The 15,053-nt window shown below is 38.3% G+C and overlaps 1 protein-coding gene across 3 annotated transcripts; it reads left to right on the top strand.

Moving 5' to 3' along the window:
* The first annotated feature begins 2,844 nt into the window (after positions 1-2,844).
* LOC102903211 (uncharacterized) lies at positions 2,845-14,192 on the top strand. 3 transcript variants are annotated; one of them, XM_042261847.2, is made up of 5 exons: positions 3,220-4,463; positions 6,446-6,587; positions 8,033-8,159; positions 9,868-9,963; positions 11,799-14,192. In XM_042261847.2, the coding sequence occupies exons 2-5, from the start codon at positions 6,576-6,578 to the stop codon at positions 13,190-13,192; spliced, it is 1,629 nt and encodes a 542-aa protein (XP_042117781.1). In that variant the 5' UTR covers positions 3,220-4,463; positions 6,446-6,575; the 3' UTR covers positions 13,193-14,192. The 3 variants fall into 3 exon arrangements, with proteins under 3 accessions (XP_006980029.1, XP_042117781.1, XP_076408377.1); XM_006979967.4 differs by lacking the exons at positions 3,220-4,463; positions 6,446-6,587 and adding an exon at positions 2,845-2,995; XM_076552262.1 differs by lacking the exon at positions 3,220-4,463 and having other exon boundaries at positions 5,474-6,587.
* The last annotated feature ends 861 nt before the right edge of the window (positions 14,193-15,053 follow it).

Here is a 15,053-nt window from a genome sequence, read left to right as displayed (position 1 = left end):
ATACTTCCCCTTTTTTCTAATAAAAATAAAAAAGAATTAAAAAGGTATAACTAATATAAGAAAAATTATATACAATAAGTACAATAACTATATACAATATATACAAACAATACATCAACAATGTCTAGTCCATTTGCATTTGACAAAGTCAGAGAAAATATTCCATTATCTACCCTATTTTGTCAAAATGTATATGATTCACTTTGAATCCTAACTTATATGACTAACAGAGAACTATCTTATAATGTCTTTCAAATTTATACACTTTACACCTCGTTAGTGAGTTTCTTTTCTGAAATTCTTAACAAGGAAAACTATAACTACAACTATCTAATCTTCAACTAACTTTAATATAAATTTAATATAACTATCTATTCTTCAACTCCCTCAGAGACCCAAGAAGGAAATAATACTACCTAGTAAAACAGGAAGTGCAAACAAGCGACTTCCAAAAAAATGTGAGTTGACAGAAACAACCAGCTGCCTGGACAACCACCAAAGGCTTCTCCACAACATTGGGGCATCATCTTCAGCCTATAGGCTTAGCATTTCTGACAGACTCATTTGTGAAGTAGGATGTACACAAGGCCTACAGTTCGACCTCACATTCGGTGCGAGTAGTCCACGTACCAAATAAACCTGAATTCCACCAATGTCCTGTCATGATTCAAGATTTTAAATTCTGGAAATTGTTGGTGTTTTTGGAATTCGGCTGTCCATTCTTCTTGGTTTGTGGGTGGCTTCATCTTTCTTACTAAATGCCAGTCTACCATTGAGAGGTTAGACTCTGTCAGCCTAGTTACTCTTTCAAGAATAACCATTTCAGCTACTGTTCCACTGCACACCAGAAGCTATCCGTCCATTGCCTGTTCAGCTGCCTTCAAAGAAATGGGCACTGTAGCTTTTCCGGATTGCAAAGGCCACTGCAGCGATGGTGCCATTTTGCCCTGGCCTCAGAGGACACCTGTTGCTAAAGCTGCAACCACACTTGTCTTGGCAAGGATCAGTAGTCCTTTGTTTTGTGTCCTGTCTGTCCATTTTGTCCTGTTTGTCAGCAGTCAATTCAAGGACACTTTATTGCCCAGTGGCTAGCTTTTGCCTCCATATGCATTTTCTTCAATGCCCATATCTTCTCTGAAGTAGGTGCTGCCAGGAGCTGACATGTCTCATAGTCATAAAAAAGGAAGAAAGAAAGAAAGAAAGAAAGAAAGAAAGAAAGAAAGAAAGAAAGAAAGAAAGAAAGAAAGGAAGGAAGGAAGGAAGGAAGGAAGGAAGGAAGGAAGGAAGAGAGAGAGAAAGAGAGAAAGAAAGAAAGAAAGAAAGAAAGAAAGAAAGAAAGAAAGAAAGAAAGAAAGAAAGAACAGAGAGAGGGAGGGAAAAAGGGAGCAAGGAGGGAGGGAGGGAGGGAGGGAGGGAGGGAGGGAGGGAGGGAGGGAGGAGGGAGAAGAAAGAAAGACAAACAGAAAAAAATTCTAAGTTATTAAAACATTTTAAATGCCATATTTTGTAGATCTCTGAAGGGTTTGAAGATGACCTCCCTATCTAATATATTTCTGTTTGACCTTGAAAACATACCTAATATTACTACAATTTTGATTGTAATGTCTAACTACTAACTTTCATTTCTTTATATCCTAATCGATGGTAATAACAACATTCAAGGATTAGCAAATTGCATTACATTGTTAAATGAGCTGTCTAAGTACAATATCCTGAATAAGATTAGAAAAAATACGTACAGCATTTTCTAACAATATCAATCTCAATATATATAATTTGTATACAATATTTAAAAATCCAGCCCAATGTAAAGTATTTAAAACTAGTAATTGTCATTTAAAAGTAGATTCACTAAATAGTTATTAAAACTCATGCTTAAACATTGTAAAGAGAATAAAAGAAACAGGAAAGAGGACATGAGTACCTTACAGAAATGAAAACAAACAAACAACAACAAAAAACCAGTAAGAGCCTACTGTCTCCACTCAGAAATAGCTTCCTTGTGAAATACTATCCATCATGTGAACTTCTCCTTTGTATAGAGGTTTGCACTTTGCTCTTAAGGCAGGATGAGTACAGAAATAAACATTCCTGAGAAAAGAGAAGAGGTCTCATTACTCCATGGTGCCAATCTACTTCCTGTATTCCAATAAGCAAACCTAATATTCTCCTAATTGTATTTCTAATACATGACTTTCAAAATTCTGCCACACAGGAGCAATTCCAGGATCAGAGAAGACAGTAGTCAGACTTTGCTTTGGGCCACCATCTCCTAAATAACAACATGGAGACTTACTATTAATTATGAAAGCTCAGCCGTAGCTTAGGCTTGTCCCACTAGCTCTTATAATTTAAATTAACCCATTTCTATTAACTACATTTTCCCCTGTGGCTTTTTACTTTTCTTTCATACTGTATGTCCAACTCCCTCCATGTCTTATTGGCCTCTCCCTGCACCTCGATTATCTCATCTTACTTCCTCTCTCTGCCCGGGCTGCTTTGAATTTGTGATCCTTTCATCTTAAGCCAGATAAAAGGCGAGGTCACCAAAGTTGATTTGGAAAATCATCTTCAAGTGATAACCCTCCCACTTTAGCCTCTTGCTTATTTTAAAGTACAATTAAGTGAATGCCACCTGTTCCTGAGGGTAATAGGATTTTATAATTTGTAGACGACGGTTTGACCAGATATAACAAACTTTCCTGCGAAAGTCTCAAGTGACGTTCAAACACATCCTGTTTCCAATCGGAGATTAAAAGCACCCTGACTGCCTGCACTTGGTGCAGACAGGGCTTATTTCCATTCATCCTCCTCTGCAGACAGCAGGGAGACAACAGAATTCTGGGAAATGTAGTCGCGTTCACCTTGACGTCACAAGCAGTCGCTCTGCGATCCGCACTTCCGCATCCCGTCTGCAGACGTTTGTCTTCCCCCTAAGTTCGGTCTTTCGTGTTGGGTCCTGCTCTTCGCTCTCGGTCGGAACTCTGACATGGAGGTTGGTCCAGGGTGCATCGCAGCCCGGGGGACTGTGCGGGGTGCAGGGGTCGGCTTGGAGAGTGCGGAGCTGGGGTGGACCAGAGGCGGGGAGAAGCCGACTTGGAGATGCTGTGCAGACCTAGGCTGGGCCACTGAGCCTGGATGCAGGTCTGGGGTGGGAAGAGCAGTGTGGGGGTGGCGCTGTGAGTGGGAGCTTTGTTAGGACGCGGCTGCCAGAGTCCAGAGTACGCTTCTGGGGTGGGAGAGCTAGCTTTGTAGCCCAGAGTGTGGAATGGGGGAGAGTCCAGTATTGCCCCTCAGCGTTGCCCAGCTCACTGCCTGCACCTGAGGTGTTTCAGGAGCCCCCTTCAGCTTGTCTGGGGAAACTGCTCTCCCTAGCTGACCCACGCTCATTTGTCTGTTAGATTTCTCAGGACTTCTACAAGTTGGAGATCTGGCTCCTCCTGTACTTTATGGCCGGCCTGCTACTCTTGGTTTGAGTTGATAGAAGTTTCCAGGAACAGATTTCTTTTAAGGAGATTAGTGTATGGGATGTTAGTCCCATTTTCTTTGGAATAAATTATTAGATTTCTGGACTGTTGTTTTGAAGGGGAATCCTTTGTGGCCACATCTGTAATCAGAATCCTCAGACTTAACACTCCTAGGTAGAGACAGTATAATGTCCTAAAGGAGGTTTGAGCTTGCATCATTAAAGCAATTATTGATCCTATATTGCAAAGTGAAAAACACTGGAAAATAATACTTCATCCAATTATGTCAGAGATTGTGTGGTGTCAGAGGTTTGAATTCCTTTTGAGAAACAAGTGATGAGTTGGTGGGAGGGTAGAAGTGGCCTAGTGACTTCAGGGAGGGAACTTGAGTGTCCCCGGGGATGAGAAGTGACCCTGCATATCTCACAGAGTCTTTACATTGCTCTTTGACTGTGAGCTTTTCTACTGTCTCAGGGTACACTGCAGTGTCTAAACTCCCCTACCGCTACTCTCACTGTCCCTGAAAGTGGCATCTAGGATCCCTGATGCTCCCCTAACAGTCCTCTGGAAACATTTGCCCAAGCATTTATACACTTATCCGAAAGATTGAAAGGTGAATTTGAAGAGCTGTTGTTCATCCAGGGTTCTTTGATTTGTACATAGAAGACTCCCCAACATATCTTTTGTATAGATATGAAAATCATTTCATATTTCACAATACTTTAATTCAACCAAGTGCTTATGTGGCATTAAAGGCTATTCATAAGAAACATGGGCTCTAACTCATCTTCAATATTAATATTCCTGTTGACTCTGCAACTATAAATACAATACAGACACTTCCTAGTTAACGTCACTAGCCAACAGGACAAGAATGACGTTGTGTTTTACATTATTTAAAGTGAGAAGAGTACCCTGCCTTGTGCATCAAAACTGGTTTCCTACAAAGTAGGGATGATGCAGCAGTATGCTCTCATAGAACTCAAGACCCTTCAGGTATGTATAATTTAAACATACCTGCGAATGAAAACAAAACAAAAACAGGCAAACAAACAAAAAAACTGAAGCCTGCTCTTAGTGCATTTTTTATCATCTCTGCATTGTGAAACGAAGCCAGGGAATTAAGAGTTCAAGATTATCCTCCATATCATAGATTATTCAAAGACCAACTTAGGCTAAACTTAGATTCTGTATCAAAAAAGAAAAAAAGAAAGGTTTTTTTTTTAAATGTAGTTTATGGATGTATTAACTACTTGTGGCTTCTATCACTTAGCTTAGCACCAATGAACTGACAGAAATCTGCCTAATTGACACTGACTTTCAGAATGTATACTTGAGAAGGTCTATTGGCTGTATTTAATGTGTAATTTAAAATGCTCCAAAAAAATGTCAGAGGCATTAAATTTTGGTGATTAGAGAATTGTTTGCATTTACTCTGCAAGGGAGGATGCTATTCTTTGCCTTGCTAATATTCCTCCATTTTTGCAGGGAATGTTCATTATCCTTGATTATTAATTTGTATTAGTTTCTGTCTCGACCTCATGATGTTTTCTTCTGGTCTTCCCTGAGTTGTTCCTGTTTGTGCTTCTTAAACATTTAGTCTGATATTTCAATCCTTTCCCATTTCTCTCTTCAGTTCTTGACTGATGCAGCCCTTAGTGGTTTGCATTGCCCCCCCCCCCCCCTCTCTCTCTCTCTCTCTCTCTCTCTCTCTGTGACTTGGATGCCTGCCCCTGTCTTTTCACACCACAAGTTTAGCTGTGTAAGGAATGCTTCTTTACATTTAGCCTGAACAGAACTCCAGTTCTGTGTGTGGCTATGACAACCACATCCTTCACTGTCCTTCACATGTGTTATTGTCACATTCAGCCAGGACACCAAACTGCCAATGTGAGATTTCTTCCTCTAATATTTTATGCTACCCATTCCTGTCCCTTTCTTTACAGACTCTTTATTTTTATTCTTAATGTTTTTGTGCGTGACTGAGGTAAAGGGAAAGAATTGCTTTTTTTTTTTTAAAGCAAACTCAAGTAGTAACCTTGTTATGTTAAGCATGCCATTCTTGGAAAATGCTGAAGTGAAGTTGTGCTGGGTGATAACATTCAGTTACTGGTGATTTCTGTGGCATACATATGTCAGAGGCCATGGAAAGTAGCAATAGAAGGTATTTAGAAAGATTTAAATAGGAGTCAGTCAAAAACATATATACAGAGAATAACAATGAGAAGTACAGGTTTTCTTTATTTTCTCCATTTCAGTTGTTCTCTGGAACATTCTTTGTACACTATGAATATGTATTACTCTCACTGCTAATAAAAAGCTGATTGGCTAATAGCTGGGCAGGAAGAGATTGAGTGTGTAAATCCTGGGAAGAGGAAGGGTGGAGTCACAGAGTTGCTGGCAAACTCAGAGAAGCAAGATGAGAATGCTGTACTAAGAAAAAGTACCAAGTCACATAGCTAAGCATAGATAAGAATTGAGTTTCAGTGTAAATGTTAGCTAGTAACAAGCCTGAGCTATTGGGTGAACAGTTATAATTCATATTTAGCCTCTGAGTCAGTTATTTGGGACCAGGTAGTTGAGACAGGAAACATCCAGTTACACCGTTGTAAATATTTCTGTCAATGAGCCCCTCCATAGTTGTTTTCAAATGCAGTGGTATATTATGAGTTGAGCAGTTCCATGTGTTTGTCTAGCAGACTCTTTCAAAGACTGTATTTAATTGTTTTCTTTGAGGTTAGTAAATAAGAATCATATGGATGAGAGTTTGAGTCCTGTTTATAGGATGGACTGCACCTAATATTTCATTAGGAACATACAATAATAGTGTTATGAGTATTTTAAAAATCAGTCATACTGAGACATCTGTCATACAGAATGAAGCATCTGTCATTGATATTAGAAGTAGCAGTTTAAATAAATTTACAGTCTGTGTTTCTAATAAAGATATGACATTTGGTCTCTCATGTCTTTTTCAGGGTTCCAATTCTACACTCCTAGTCATTATTGCAAAACGTGTTGACTAAATACAAAAATTCATGATTGCTCTGTCACACACTTATGTGGATCAGGCTCAGGAGGAAGAGAGGCCTGAGGAGACACTGATGAATGAACACTCTGGTAAAGTTAGATAGGATAAAGAAGCTTATGGAATTGTGGCCCAGAGTAGTAGCTATAGATAACCAGAATATAGTGTATATTTCAGATGCTTGGAAAGCAAGATTTTGTACATTGTAAACAGAAGAAAAGTATTTGACCAGATAGATGAGCATAAGAAACTGGTATGAAGACTTATGCAAAGTACCCTTGTAACAGTTATTACAAAATTAAAATGAACATTTCTCATATTTTTGATATTTAATCAGGAAAAGTGTTATCACTACTCTCATAGATCATTTTTAGAATTCTATGTGATAAGAAAAAACACTGAAGTGTAGAAAGTATTAAAATAAAAGAAAATAGCAAGTAGCATCACAAATTGTAATTCTTGACGTCTGGATACCAAGGCATAGGTATCCTGAGCTCAAGGCCTGCTGTAGGATTACAGCAAATGCACAAATAGCTCTCTGAAAAAGGAAAACATACAAGGGGAAAATGGAGGTGAGAAAAGTTAGAGGGTTGTCTAAGTGTATTTTAAATCTTTAAACAATGTTATTACTACACTTAGTAATTTGTAATTTTTTGAAATACTTGTGATTCCATTTTGTCTGTGAGTTCATCCTACTGTTCTGCTTATCCATCTCATTTCTTGGTGTACTGGTATTAGCATCACTGTTGAACTCTGTACAAATTCAGTAACCCATACCTCTACCTGAGCTTCTACATCAGAATCTATACTTTCATTGCATTTCACATTCATGATTGTGCATATTAAAGGTTAATAAGTACATTCTCCCTCACCATGACTTTTTCCTGTGAGAAATGTTTATATGTGTTGTAAGTCAAATATCCATATGAGATAATAGGATCTCTGCATTCTCTCTGCTTGAAGATGAATTATGGGTGACCCTTTGTGAGACCAAGGATGATATCATATGACCATATCAGAAGTGTCTTAGGAATGTTACTTGTCGGCAGAGTTTCTCTGTAACCCAGCAGCTGCTCCCAAATAACCAAACTGAGACTTACTATTATTTATAAATGATAGGCCAGTAGGTTAGGCTTGTCTCCAGTCAGCTCTTACAACTTAAATTAACTCATTTCTATTCATCTATATGCTGCCCTAAGACTTGTTTACCTCATCTATGAACTTCCCAAGTTGCTTCTTCCAGGTTTGGCTCGAAACTCCTAAGACTCCTCCCTTTTTCCCAGAAGTCCTGTCCCAAAAATCCTGCCTAGATATAAGCCATTTAACTTTTTAGTAAACCAATCCAAGTGATAAATCTTCATAGTGTACAAAAAGATTGTTCCACAGCAGCTACTTATCTATGTCTGAAGCACTTCTAGCTTTTTTCTTATCCTGAACAAAACTTAGAATTGTATTCACAAACACAAGATGCTGGTGTTCATGTTATTCTTATGGTTTTAATTTAATATGTATAGTTAATTATTTGTTTTTATTTCAGGAAATGCTGTCATTCAGGGATGTGGCCATTGATTTCTCTGCAGAGGAATGGGAATGCCTGGACCTTGCTCAGTGGAATTTGTACAGGGATGTAATGTTGGAGAATTACAGCAACCTTGTGTTCTTGGGTGAGGATCACTTCTGTGGTGAACTCTTATTTCCCCCCTAATATGTAACTTCCACCCTTTGTAGAACATCCCATGAGAATTTGTGCCTTCCAGCAATGACTTTTGTATACCTGCTTCTTTGGGAAAATTAGGGACATTGTGGATATGCTAAGAAATATTTTATTGTATTTCTTCTTGTGTTTTTAATGTGGCTTTTTGATTGATTGTTTTTGGTTTTTAATATGTTTCCTTCATTCTGGTTGTAATTCTATAAACTCAGTAGTATGAGGCATGGAGCACAAAGGACAGACAGGGTAATCCTTTGCCTCAGTCTTCGGGAAACTCCCAGAGGAGCCTCATGCAGGCCTCCATAGCAAATCCAGTTCAAACCTTTCCTGCAGCCGCAGAGGGAACCCCTGCTCAGAACAATTAAATAACCAAATGCCTATTGGAATAAATCATGCTGGTCAGGATGATGAAACAGAGAGAATAAAAAATTCAGGAGAAAACATAAAGAAATTTTTTTGGCAAACTTCTATTAATGAACAAAGACCAAAATTAACAATAAAAGTAAATGGTGTTTTGTTGTCTGGTCTGGTAGACACAGGTGCGGATGTTACCATAATTGCACCAGAATTTTGGCATCCAACTTGGCCTCTTCAGGAGGTAAACGTTCAGCTGTTAGGAATTGGGACATTATCTCAGGTAAAACAGAGTGTGAGATGGCTCGAATGTATAGGTCCAGAAGGACAGAGAGGAAAATTAAAACCATATGTGGCTAACATAGCTATGAACCTGTGGGGTCGAGACTTGTTGCAACAATGGAATACTCAGATTAACAACCCTCCAATCTCAGAAACAAATCATAAACTAGCACATGTTACTGAGAGAAATATTAGAAGATATTATTCTAATGAGTAGTCACCAGCCATCCCATATTATACAAGAACAGGGCACAACAACTGATGATCTGCCAAAGACACCAACAGCTCTACCTTTAAAATGGTTAACAGACAAGCCTGTATGGGTCCAACAATGGCCTTTAACAACAGAGAAACTCCAGGCTTTAGAAGAGCTGGTAGAAGAACAGTTAAATGCTCAGCATATTGAAGAATCAACCAGCCCTTGGAATTCTCCTGTATTTGTTATTAAAAAGAAATCTGGTAAATGGAGAATGGTAACAGACCTTAGAGCAATTAACAAAGTAATTCAGCCAATGGGCTCTCTACAATCTGGAATTCCTTTGCCTACTCTGTTACCAAAAGGATAGCCTCTCATAGTTATTGATTTGAAAGACTGTTTCTTTTCAATACCCTTACAAGAAAAAGACAGAGCTAGATAAGTCTCTGTGTGTTCAGGGATACAGCCAGCATTGGAGACTCACGCCTTTAAGACCTGGAGGGCTGTACTTACAGGCAGTGACGAGGCAGTCATGTATTTGGGTTTGCAACCAATGAGAAGGCAGAACAGAAAGACTATGTAAAGACAGACACACAGGAAGTAGGTCTCTTTCAGAGAGGTAGGACCACCGCAGGAGGAAGGGTAAGGTTTTAGCTCTGAGCTCTCACCTCTTGGCTTTCTCTTTTACATTGGTTCTGTGTTACTTATTTAATAAGTATTACTAATTTTCTACAATTCTTTAGTCTTTTCTTATAAGCTTAATAATGGAATAGGATGCTCATTCCCAGTAGAAAACACTGACAATGATGTTCCCCTTCCCCCACAACAGGTCTTGCTTCCTGTAAGCCATACCTGGTCACATTTCTAGAACAGAGACAAGGCCCTTCAGACGTGAAAAGACAAGCAGCAGCCCCTGTGCATCCAGGTGTGTAGGAATGAGGGGGAGAGTGGGGGACTCAGAGATCCAACAAAAAGCTGGCCTTTATCTTGAGCGTTGAGACAGAGTGTTCTGGTAGAATCATTTTTTAAGGCTCTCCTTCTCTGTCTTTTGCTGTCACAGAAGGACATCTGCCAGATGTCTGGTGGTTTAAGTCTCTAAGCTTTGTTCTTACCCTCCAGTGAGCTCTGCCTATATTTACAGTGAGTCAGAGTTCTTAATTGTGCTGAGTTCATATTGTAACTGACTTTTTACTGTTTTCTACCACTGAGAAAATTCCCACACATTTTCAAAGACAAAGTGCAGTAACTTTAGATATGAATTTCTTCCATGTCTTGTGCATCTTGTTAATTACAAATTTCTCATCAAGCTATAAATGACTATGCTGTATTCTAGTGATTTTTTTTTTTTTGTATGACATACCTAGGTCATTTAAAATGCACTCCCTTTGTGGGTATAACATCCTAAATAAAAGCTACACACCTAGAAGCAAATTTTTGATGACCATCAGTAGGTCTTGAGAATTTTATGGACTCACTAATCTTTTTCTTATTTTGCAGTTCTATTTTCTGTGTTACTATTTTGTACTCTAAGTTCCTTAAATTATTTCTTCACATGCAACTTATATATTTCTGTGAGTCAAATGTCCAATGCTAAGTAATTCAGGACAATATAAAAAAAATTTTCTTATAAATATATGAGCATTAGTTCTGTGAACATCAGGAATATATATTTCCACTTCATGGGTAAATATGATCCCATGTTTTTATGTCTTCAGAGTTTTACATAAGTCTGTATCTTTCAGGAATTTATTTTCTTTTTATGAAAAGTTAACATAAAATACTGTCTTCTACTCTTGAAATCTATTATTTAACAGTATTATAAGTGGTTAACTTGTTAGGAAACAAATCTTTTCAAACATCCAAAACTAAAACTCTATTCTTTTTTTTTTTTTTTTTTTTTTTTTTTTTGGTTTTTCGAGACAGGGTTTCTCTGTGTAGTTTTGCGCCTTTCCTGGGACTCACTTGGTAGTCCAGGCTGGCCTCGAACTCACAGAGATCCTCCTGGCTCTGCCTCCCGAGTGCAAAACTCTATTCTTAAGATAAAAACTATGTGTTTCTACATTTATTTAATTTAAGACAATCAAAATTAACATCCAGATATTCAAGTTTGGCTGCTGCAGTTGAATGAGAATGTCTCCCCATGGATTCCTGTCTCTGAATCCTTGGTCCCTAGCCTTGCTGGATGCGGTACATAACTGGGAGTAACGTTAGAATCCTCCCTCTACTGCTAGTTTGTTCTTCTGCTTCATGGTTTGGGCATAGTATGAGCCACAGCTTGGACTCCGGCCCCCTTGCCTGCTGTTTGCTTTCATATGGTCCTCCATGATGCACTCATATGGTTCTGTAAATTTGCCTTAGTCATGGTATTTTTTCACAGCACAGAAAAGTACCCAATATAGATAATACACTTTTTGTGTTTGATCAAACAATTTGTCTAGTGGGCTTATGTCTCCTAGCATAATGCCCTTAAGAAGTTTTTATTATTTCTGATGGTACAACTTCCTTAGCCATCTAACTTGGATAATGGTTTCAATATTTTCTATATTATTTTTTGTCTTCATCTTTCAATAGAAGTTTATATTGTTTTCATCTACAATGTTTTCTGAATTTCACTACGGTGAATATAGGTATGGAAATGTAGTTTCTTATTTGTCTATAAAATTATAAGTATGAGTAACAGTGTCCATATTAAAGATAAGTACCATAAATATAAAGGACTGTTGCTCAGATTTTATTCATATCTCAACTTTTACTCACTAGGGGGAACACCCTATAAATGTCAAGAATTTGACAAGGCCTTTGATTGGAACTCACTCCTTATTCAACACCAGAGAATTCATCCTGTGGAGAAACCCTACAAGTGTGAAGAATGTGGGAAGGTCTTTAGTGCTCACTCAGCACTTTCTATACACCAGAGAATTCATACAGGAGAGAAACCCTACAAGTGTGAGGAATGTGGCAAGGCCTTTAGTACTCGCTCAGCACTTTACATACACAAGAAAATTCATTCTGGAGAAAAGCCTTACAAGTGTGAGGAATGTGCAAAAGCATTTTATTTCCCTTCATTACTTAAGCAACATCAAAGAACTCATTCTGCAGAGAATCTCTGCAAGTGTGAAGAATGTGGCAAAGCATTTTATTTACCTTCATTCCTTAAGCAACATCAAAGAATTCATTCTGCAGAAAATCCTTACCGGTGTGAAGAATGTGGTAAAGCCTTTTCCTACCCCTCAACCCTAAAACAACATCAAAGAATTCATTCTGGAGAGAAACCATATCGTTGTGAAGAATGTGGCAAAGCATTCCGTAGATCTACATACTTTCACCAACACCAAAGAATTCATACTGGAGAGAAACCCTACCAGTGTGAAGAATGTGGTAAAACGTTTTACTATCGTTCAAACCTGAAGGGGCATCAAATTATCCATTCTGGAGTGAAACCCTACAAGTGTGAAGTATGTGGCAGCACGTTTAGAACTAGCTCAGACCTTTCTAAGCACCAGAGAATTCATGCTGAGGTGAAACTCTACAGCTGTGAGGAATGTGGAAAAGCCTTTTCTACTCATTCATACCTCATTCGACACAAATTAGGCCATTCTAGAGAGAAACCATACAAATGTGAAGAATGTGGCAAAACATTTTGTTATCCTTCAATCCTTAAGGAACATCAAAGAATTCATTCTGGAGTGAAACCATACAGTTGTGAAATATGTGGCAGTATGTTTAGAACTCGCTCAGAACTTTCTAAACACCAAAGAATTCATGCTGAAGTGAAACTCTACAATTGTGAGGAATGTGGAAAAGCCTTTTCTACTCATTCATACCTTATGAGGCACAGACTTGGTCATTCTGGAGAGAAACCCTACAAATGTGAAGAATGTGGGAAATCATATAGCTACCCTTCACTCCTTAAGGAACATCAAAGAATTCATTCTCAAAATCCCTACAAGTGTGAAGTGTGTGGGAAGGTCTTTTGTACTCGCTCAGGACGTTCTAAACACCAGAGAATTCATAGTGGAGAGAAACCCTACAAGTGTGAAGAATGTGGAAAAGCTTTTTCTACTCATTCATACCTTACTCTGCACAAATTACTCCATAATGAAGAAAAACCTTACAAATGGGAAGAATGTGGCGAAGTATTTTATACTTGCTGAAGACTTAGCTAACACCAGTAAATTCACACTGGAGAGAAACCCCACAAATGTAAATAATGTGTCAAACTTTACCATATTTCAGGCTTTGAACAACACCAAAAAAATCATTCTGAAGAGAAACCTTACCTTTATTAATCTTTAAGTCTTTATTAAACATGAGATACTTCCTACTGTAGAGAAACCTTACAGATATGAAGAATGTGGTAAATTGTTTAACTGTACTTCAGACTTTAAGAAACATCAAAGGGCTCATTCTCAAGAGAATCCCTTCAAGTGTGACGTATGTGACAAGGTATTAAGTGGTACCTTGAGCTTTGTCTAAGAGAGTATTTATTCTGGAGAGAAACTTTGCAAGTGTAAAGAATTTGGAAAATACTTTTTAACTCATTCATCCCTGATTCTGGCAGAGTTTGGGGTGTTTGTTTTTGGGATTGTGGTCAGACCTGTTGATTATGGTAAGAACCATCTATTTTGAACTAGGATCCTGGATTGTATAAAAGGAGAAAATGAACTGAGAACAACCATTCATCCATCTTCCTTTGCTTCCTGACTGTTGAGACATGAGCAGCTGCTTCAGCTACTGCTGCCCGTTCTCACCATGATCCACAGTGTCATGGTTTGAATAAGAAATGCATCCTGTAGTCTTAGGCATTTGAACATTTGTTCCCTGAGGTGGTGGCCCTATTTGGGGAGGTTAGGAGTAGATCACTGTAGGTGAACTTTGAGAATAAAAAGCTCCCTCTGCATCCAGTTTGCTCTCTGCTTCCTGCTTCCATTGAGGATGGGAATGCCCAGCTTCCTGCTTCAGCCACCATGCAGCTTGCTGCCATCCCCTCCCTCTGTCCCGGACTTTTTTTGCTCCTTTTTGTACCATAAAGTCAAGTCAAGTCATTCCTCTATAAGTTGCCTTGGTCATGGTGTTTAATCATAGCAGAAAAGTAACTAATAAAAACATTGCCTGTGTACGATGAGCAATATTAAACTGTTTCTTCTGACATTACTCATGTAAGAGTCTTTTATCGCAGCAAGAGAAAAAATAGTGTTGCAAGCCAAAGAAAAGTAATAGTTTGTTATTTAATGCTATACACCATTATCTTTTGCTCCTGTTTTCCTATTTCCTTTTTGTCCCAGTCTGACAATTACCTCATTCTTTTCCAAAAACCATTTCTTTGCTTACACACACTCCACAGATGATGTAACAGTAAAAGATTACTTACTATGATATTTTTTTCTGCAGACTTTTGATAGTACATGTAGTATTCATGTTGATGCAAATCTGGTATTAGTGTTTATAATACTTTTTTGCATTTTTTTTGTTTTAATTTTTGGATTTTGAGACAGGGTTTCTCTGTATAGTCCTGGCTGTCCAAAAACTCCCTCTCTAGACCACGCTGGCCTGTAACTCATGGATATCTGCCTGTCTCTGCCTCCCAAGTGCTGAGATTATAGACTGCCATCAATGCCTGGCACTTTTTTGGATTTTTAATATTCAGTGATTTTCTCAAGTCCCAACTGATTTTTCTACAGGATGAAATACACAGATCTAGTTTTATCCTTTTACGGCTGTACATCTAGTTTTGCCCTCTCTAATTGTTGAAAAGGCTCTGGTACACGACATGGTTTTGACATTTTTGTTACCATATTGGTTCAAGTCTGTATATCACTTTACATTATATGGATGGGTTTTTTTGTCTTGTTTTTGTTGTTTTGTGTGTGAATATCTTGCAGTCCTTTGCACTAGGTTGTATAGTTTGAGGTCAAGTAATGTGATATATCTCACTGTTCTTTTTTTCTGTATAAGTTATGTTATCTGTGGTCTTTTGTGTTCCCAAATGAGTTGCTTTTTTCCCCCTGGTTCTAT

The sequence above is a fragment of the Peromyscus maniculatus genome, chromosome 15 (genome assembly GCF_049852395.1).
Source record: "Peromyscus maniculatus bairdii isolate BWxNUB_F1_BW_parent chromosome 15, HU_Pman_BW_mat_3.1, whole genome shotgun sequence".
NCBI classification, from domain to species: domain Eukaryota; kingdom Metazoa; phylum Chordata; class Mammalia; order Rodentia; family Cricetidae; genus Peromyscus; species Peromyscus maniculatus.
The sequence above is the reverse complement of the archived record's forward strand: the minus strand, read 5'-3'. Positions and strand labels throughout refer to the sequence as shown.

Bases quoted from the DNA above. Each gene is read 5' to 3' on its own strand.
- LOC102903211 (XM_042261847.2), top strand. The intron at 8,160-9,867 runs GTGAGGATCACT...CCCCCACAACAG, and splicing joins CAGCAACCTTGTGTTCTTGG to GTCTTGCTTCCTGTAAGCCA. The intron at 9,964-11,798 runs GTGTGTAGGAAT...TTTACTCACTAG, and splicing joins AGCAGCCCCTGTGCATCCAG to GGGGAACACCCTATAAATGT.